At 53.0% G+C, this 6415-nt stretch overlaps 1 protein-coding gene across 1 annotated transcript; it reads right to left on the bottom strand.

The window, feature by feature from the left end:
- Window positions 1-1957: 1957 nt before the first annotated feature.
- Window positions 1958-5872, bottom strand: LOC133922068 (probable BOI-related E3 ubiquitin-protein ligase 2). The gene is made up of 4 exons (XM_062367227.1): window positions 5716-5872; window positions 5328-5348; window positions 4778-5201; window positions 1958-4673 (listed from the first exon to the last, which is right to left on the bottom strand). The coding sequence occupies exons 1-4, from the start codon at window positions 5751-5753 to the stop codon at window positions 4140-4142; spliced, it is 1017 nt and encodes a 338-aa protein (XP_062223211.1). The 5' UTR covers window positions 5754-5872; the 3' UTR covers window positions 1958-4139.
- Between the last annotated feature and the right edge of the window lie 543 nt (window positions 5873-6415).

Below are 6415 nucleotides of genomic sequence, written 5' to 3'. Positions count from 1 at the left end.
GATAATCTTGCCATGTTTGGTTGATGATGGAGCAGTGCTCATGGCCTGGGAACAGCAGCACTGTCAGCCAAGGAGCCTGAAGCGCTCCCTTTCTGCGCCATTGCTTACGGTGTCACCGGGATTTTCGGCTCGTTGATTCTGCTGTTTGAGATATCATAGCAACTCTTTCTCAAAGTATCTATGAACCGGTAATCGACATATTTGAGTTATGAACGGCGTAATATTTATAATCGATTTATTTCACGATCACTTATATTTTATTATTGTAACATTCAGAAAATATAATATTTTTCTATGTTAAAAACACTTGCAAAAATTCTATGCATCGTATCTTAGGTCCTGCTTGTTTCCTGCTTTTGCTTCTGCTTCTACTACTAGCAGAAGTCAGAACAAACGGGATTCTGGAGAAGTAACTTCTGAAAAAGCTAGAAGCCTGTTTCTGAGGAAAATGAACTAAAGCTGAGAAGCTCGTTGAGATGTGCTTTTCTGAGAAGCTATGTGCTGAGAAGCTAAAAATTTATTGTAGAAACCAACAACCTATTTTCAAAAGCAGCTTTTCAGACAAACTAAAAACACAGTTTTTCAGAAAAGCTCAAAAGCAGAAACTCAAACAAACAGACCCTTAGTATAACAAAAAATTAAAAATACTTATATAAAAAATAATATATATGTAACACCACAAGGGTACCGTTGACAGTTCTTACAAACCTCTTATTCTTAGATGAAAAGTCATTCTATTAACCAAACATTTTTACTGATAGTTCTAACTCTATGACAGATCTGTTCTACCGTCGGTTTTTAAATAAAACTAGAAAACTTGAAGTGAAACAGTACTAAACAGACCATGCATAATCACCTCTGTGGCAGATGGACTAAATCTACAACAGCAACGCAAAACCGCCTAGACGTTCACGCATGGCCATCGCATGCGTGCACATGGTAGGTTCGCCATTTGCCTCGGTTCGGTCAGGTCATCGTTTTCTGCCGGCCCAATGTGCGCATCACCGACGATCTGCTCAGCTCACGGCAGACGCTTGTGTGACATTGTCACGTTCACATCACATACACATAGCTAGCAGAGCCAGATTTTCACATGATTGTTTGATACAAACAGGCACACAGCACATAAATAGGCACCGTACCTGTGTTTGGCCTATAAGGGTTCCGCAGAGACATCAGCGACAGTACCGAGTCACATGCAAACGATACCAGCTACCGCATGGTGTGACATACGTACGTTGGTGTTTGTAACAGTACCACTAACGCAAAGCATGGCAGATGGCACGTTGAAACGAATGACAGGGGCTTGGCATCTTGAGGAGGAACTTCATTTACTGCGTTCCTGAAATCTGACGCTCTCCCCTCAACCAGTATGTTAGCTACTTTTCTGAACTATTTTTGCATAATAGTTGGTCTCACCAAAAAAAAAAAACTTGACAACAGAGATCCTAGATTCTCTCGAAGAGATACTCCTAGCCAGATTTACAAAAAGAAGGATCATATCGGAGCGAATCTTTGCTTGCTGTTGCAACTTGCTACAGTTCTCGTAGCTTCTTTGTCTATTTTTTAACACTGGCCCCTTCCTTAGCTTTTATTAGAGGTTATTTAGATGGGACGTGCGACACTTAGGATTCAAACTCGGTGGGTTTAACTCACCACCGAACGTTTTCTTGCTGGGCTCCATGACTAGTAGCTTCTTCTCGTCAGGATCCAGGATCGATGGTGATTTGCACAAGTTGTGGTTTGGCAGCATTGCACTACAGCTCAATTCTTTAGAGGTTGACATACTACGCATGTTCCATACGTGATACGTTTCGGCAAGTGGCACTTAAGCTCTCGTTTTCTTTACGTTGCTTTTACTTTCTTTTTATCCCGAAAGAACGGTAAGAGTATTATCAATATTTTTATAGAATAAGAGAATTAATTCAGTTTATAAAAGAAATCGGACTCAAATATTTTATAGCTGCACGGTTTTAAAAAAATCGGTAGATGACCCCACAACATCAAGACAAAAACAACGCCTAAACCAAAAATATAACCAGATAACAGTTAAGTTAACCCAACTCAACTCACGCGCTAACTAACCCAACCACTCTCATAACTCGATCGATGGAGCTCTACTTCCACACCACCGCAACTTGGCCGATGGAACCCTACTCCCACACCGCCACAACACAACTCGGTTGGCAGAGCCCCGCTCCCACGTCACCACTCTGATACATGAGCCAGCAGTGCGTCGCTTTGGAGGAGTGCGCATCAGAACAAACTGCTATCGAGAAGTGCCAAACCAGATGTCGCCACGAATCGAGGGTGTAAGAGTAAACCTACAGAAGAAACCAGCGGTTCAAACCGAACCTAACCAAGCCGCCACCAAGCTGACGATCACCGCAACATGAGAAATGGATCTCTAGAGCGACGCCTTCAAGGAGGATATGACGTCGAGATGTCACTGTCGCTCGTCCGAATACCCGAACCAGGTTTTCACCCAAAAACTCTAAGGGAGAAAAGTGGAAAGATGCTATGACAACGCCTCCAAGGAGGAGAACGACACCCAAGGGCGTCGTTATCATCGATGCCGACCAGAAACCAGATAAAGCTTTCACCAGCGGCTCCCACAACCTGCCCCTTGAGCACGGGCAACCCGCACAAAGGCAAAGACCAAAGCAGCCACACCACCTCAACACAACCACACCGTCCCACGGATAGCTAAGTGTCACGAAGCTTCCCACGAACACAACTTGTAAAAGATAAGGAGGTTAGGCAAGGGGAGGAGCAACACAAAGCTAGGAGCCGGGAACGGCATAAAGCCTGCACCACCGAACGCCACCTCCACGAAACCACGTCGACCCACGGCCATCCTAGCGTCACAAAGCTCCCTACAAACCCAACCTGCAGAAGAGAAGGACGCCAGGCAAGGGGAGGAGCAAAGCAAAATACCAAGAGCTAAGAAACGACACAGTGCCGCTGACACCGGACGCCCACCCACGACAGCCACGGCGGTGAGCACAACACAACAGCAGAAACACATCAGCACCATGGCAACACATGGTACACAGCACACGGGAGTCCACCATTGCCGTCGCCACAGGCGACGATAACCACCAGCTCAACCTCAAGAAATAGCTCGCCAAGCCTCCAGCACACCGGCCACGCACGACCACCAGTGCGCCACAACCGCCAAGCCTGTGAAGCCAACGTGAAGCTCGCAACGCTAGGCGCCCACAACAACGCCAGAGCGGGAAGATGCCTGCCGATGAACCAAGAGGCAGAAACCACGAGAGGAGGGCAGCCAGGAGGCAGAACCGCCCAAGCCCCTACCAAGCGAGCCGCGCACGACCACCAACACGCGCGCAGGACCGTCGAGACCACAGGGGAGGGGGAGCGGCCAGGAGGTAGCCCACCCAAACCCCTGTCACATCGGCCACGCACGACCACTAGCACGTGTGCTGCCATCACAATCGCCCAAGACCCAGCCACAATGACGATAGGCAGCCACGACGACAGCAGTGCAAAATCTAGCGCCACGGAGCATGACACAGGGAGGCCAGGCGCCAACCCACAATGACCACCCACTGGCCAGACCACGAGAGGAGCGGATTGACAGTGTGCAGGTCACCAGGGGACAGATTCGGCCAACAGGAGACCCGAATCAGCCTGGCTAGGGAGATCCCACGTGAGCGCCACAGGCTCGGCTTGACGCAAACGACGGAGAGAACTGGTTAGAAAAAAAGAAGAGGAGACAGAAAAAAAAGAAGAGGAAGGGAGAAAGGAGGGGGTGACCACCGCCATCGAATAGGACACCATTGGCGGCGGCAGCCGAGCGGGACGCGCTAGGTGGCGGAGACAAGCGCCCCGAGTCGCCCCTAGGGGGACGACGCACGTTGCTTTTACTTTCCACGGGTCTTTTCCGGTAGAACCAGTACCGTCGACGTCCTCTCGTGCTGATGGCCAACAAGGCAAGAACCCAAAGGGGGACAAACAAACCAAGCTTTCACCGGTCATGGCATTTGCTGGATCAATTCCCAAGCGCCACTCCATCTGATTGCACCGGCCATTGCCTTTTGCCAATCTCCTCTATAGTAGCTTACCCTCCAATTCTCGTTTGCTGATGCATTCGTGAAGCGATGCAACACGTCGGGTCAGGAGAGGAGGACATGGAGCGAGGCGTTCTTGGTGGCCGCGCACACGGGGCACGCGTCCACGGCCGCCTCGCACCCGCCGCACAGGCACAGGTGCCGGCACGGCAGCAGCAGCACGCACGCCTCCGCCTCGCCGCACGCCTTGCACGCCCTAGTCCCGGCCCGTCCACCAGGCACCTCGCCTCCGTCGGCGGTACCGTCCTGCTCGAAGCAGCACGACTGCGCGTCCTCAGCGGCGCCCTCACCGTCGGGGATCGCCCCGGCGCCGGCGCATGGCGACTGAAGGAGCTGATCGATCGTGGCGCGAAGGCCGGCGGCGACGGCCTCGTGGTTCTTGGCGATTCCGTGCCACGCCTGCCCCTCGGCGCCCATCTGGCGGAGCTTCTCGTCGAGCTCCGCGTTGCGCCACAAGGCGCGCTCCAGCTCCGCCTCCGCGTCGCGCAGACGCCGCGCGGCCGCTCGCTCCACCGCCGACACCACTGCTCTGATGTGCCGGCGTTGCGCCTCCGCCAGCCCAGCCCGCAGCCTGTCGTTCTGCGCGGAGAATCCAATCCAAACCAGACCGTATCAAATGCCGCTCACCACACCACTAAACAGAGTAGCGGCACGTTGTTCTTGCAGAGGAGAGGCCAACGAACCTCGATGCGGACGAGCGCGTCAATCTCGACGCTATGGCGGCAGAGATGCGAGACGAGGCCGTGCGAGACCGGCGCGGCGGTGGCCGGGCGTCCACTGGTGGACGCGGCGCCAGAGCAGAGGACCCTGCGCCGCACGTCCCCCGCAGGCGCGAACGCCTGCGGCACCGGCATCGGCGGCAGCAGCGCGCGGTGCCCTTCCATGATCAAGCCCGCGCCCACCATGTTGGAGTCACCCACCCGCGCGCGTTTCCTTGGCACTAAGCAACCGCTATCGTGGTTGTTGTTGTTGCAGGTGAGGTCGCTGCGCGGATCGCTGAACACCGTGTTGCCGTCCACCGCCTTCGCAGCGGCAGCCAGCAGGTGGCCGCCCGCCGCTGACTCGCGGAGGAACACCGACGCGCTCGTCGCGTTGTCCAGCGCTGGCCTGTGAGACACACACACAAGTGATGAATCGAGACGTTTCATGGAAGGCGCATAAATAGGAGGGGAAGGGAGGGAGCGCAGCGCGCGTGAGTGAGGGACAGAGAGAGGGGAGGACGGATAGACGAACCTGATGACGCGGGAGTCATGGAAAAGGTTCCTCTGACGTAGCTCGTTTTACGTCAGAGGAGCACAGTAATTTGTGTCTGGCGCTACAGTTCTCTGACGTAGCTACAGTACCAAACAGTATTTTTAGCTACTGTTCACATGTTACTGTATACATTTTACTGTTTACCGTGGTACTGTAGCAGACCATCTGATCTGTCGGTTCCAGATCGGACGTCCAAAATTGATTGGACTGCTCTCTGACGTAACGTCAGGGGATCCCATTCCGGGAGTCATGGGGGAAGGCGTGGACGAGGTACTGCGCCTGCACGGCCATCGGCGCCTACACGAGAGGACGGGCACGAGGAGGAGGAGGCAAGGATGTAGTAGTGATCCCATTCCGGGAGTCATGGGGGAAGGCGTGGGCGAGGTACTGCGCCTGCACGGCCATCGGCGCCTACACGAGAGGACGGGCACGAGGAGGAGGAGGCAAGGATGTAGTAGTGCAACCGCACGGACGTGGGATCGCGTATGCGCGGGCGGGGGGCTGTGGAGCGAGCAGAGCACGGGGGAGGAGTGGAGGACGAGGTCATATATGGCAGCGCGTAGGATTACGCGGTCAGCGCAGGGAGTAAAGAAGACACGTCGGCGTGGGGTTGTAGGCGGGAATTACAACTCCATATAGGTGTCGACACACAGGTTATTTCCACCGATCTTATGATTTTTTGACACAAATATCAATATAAATAAACAGTTATAATAATCAAGATCAGTCGAAGTTCCTCTCCGACGGGGGCGTACGTTGGAATTGGATCGAGAGACAAATGCTATCAAGAGGCGACAGGTGCTATCAGGAGACAAAAGCATATGTATATATTTGTATTTGTACAGCAGCACTTTCCAACAAAAAGATATAGGAAATGAACCTGTTGGTCACAGTGACCTACGCCTGCGCATTTCGGAGATTCTGAAAGCACTAGTTGCGAACCAATTAATCATTCGAACCAGTAATTAAAGTCTACGCTTCTCCTAATTGCCTGTGGATTACGACGTGCGCCAGAAGCGGCAGCAGCGGGTTTGAACCGGTGTTCGCGCGCGCACGCGACAAGGGTT

The sequence above is a fragment of the Phragmites australis genome, chromosome 6 (assembly GCF_958298935.1).
Source record: "Phragmites australis chromosome 6, lpPhrAust1.1, whole genome shotgun sequence".
NCBI lineage: Eukaryota > Viridiplantae > Streptophyta > Magnoliopsida > Poales > Poaceae > Phragmites > Phragmites australis.
Note: the sequence above shows the minus strand (reverse complement) of the source record. Positions and strands in the feature narration are given on the sequence as shown.

What these genes read in the sequence shown, in the direction of transcription:
- LOC133922068 (XM_062367227.1), bottom strand. Translation starts at nt 5,753, where the DNA reads ATGGCCGTGCAGGCGCAGTACCTCGCCCACGCCTTCCC. An exon ending in TACCTCGCCCACGCCTTCCC is followed by an intron (nt 5,349 to 5,715) that starts CCATGACTCCCG and finishes GAGGAACCTTTT; the next exon opens with CCATGACTCCCGCGTCATCA. An exon ending in ACGCGCTCGTCCGCATCGAG is followed by an intron (nt 4,674 to 4,777) that starts GTTCGTTGGCCT and finishes TTCTCCGCGCAG; the next exon opens with AACGACAGGCTGCGGGCTGG.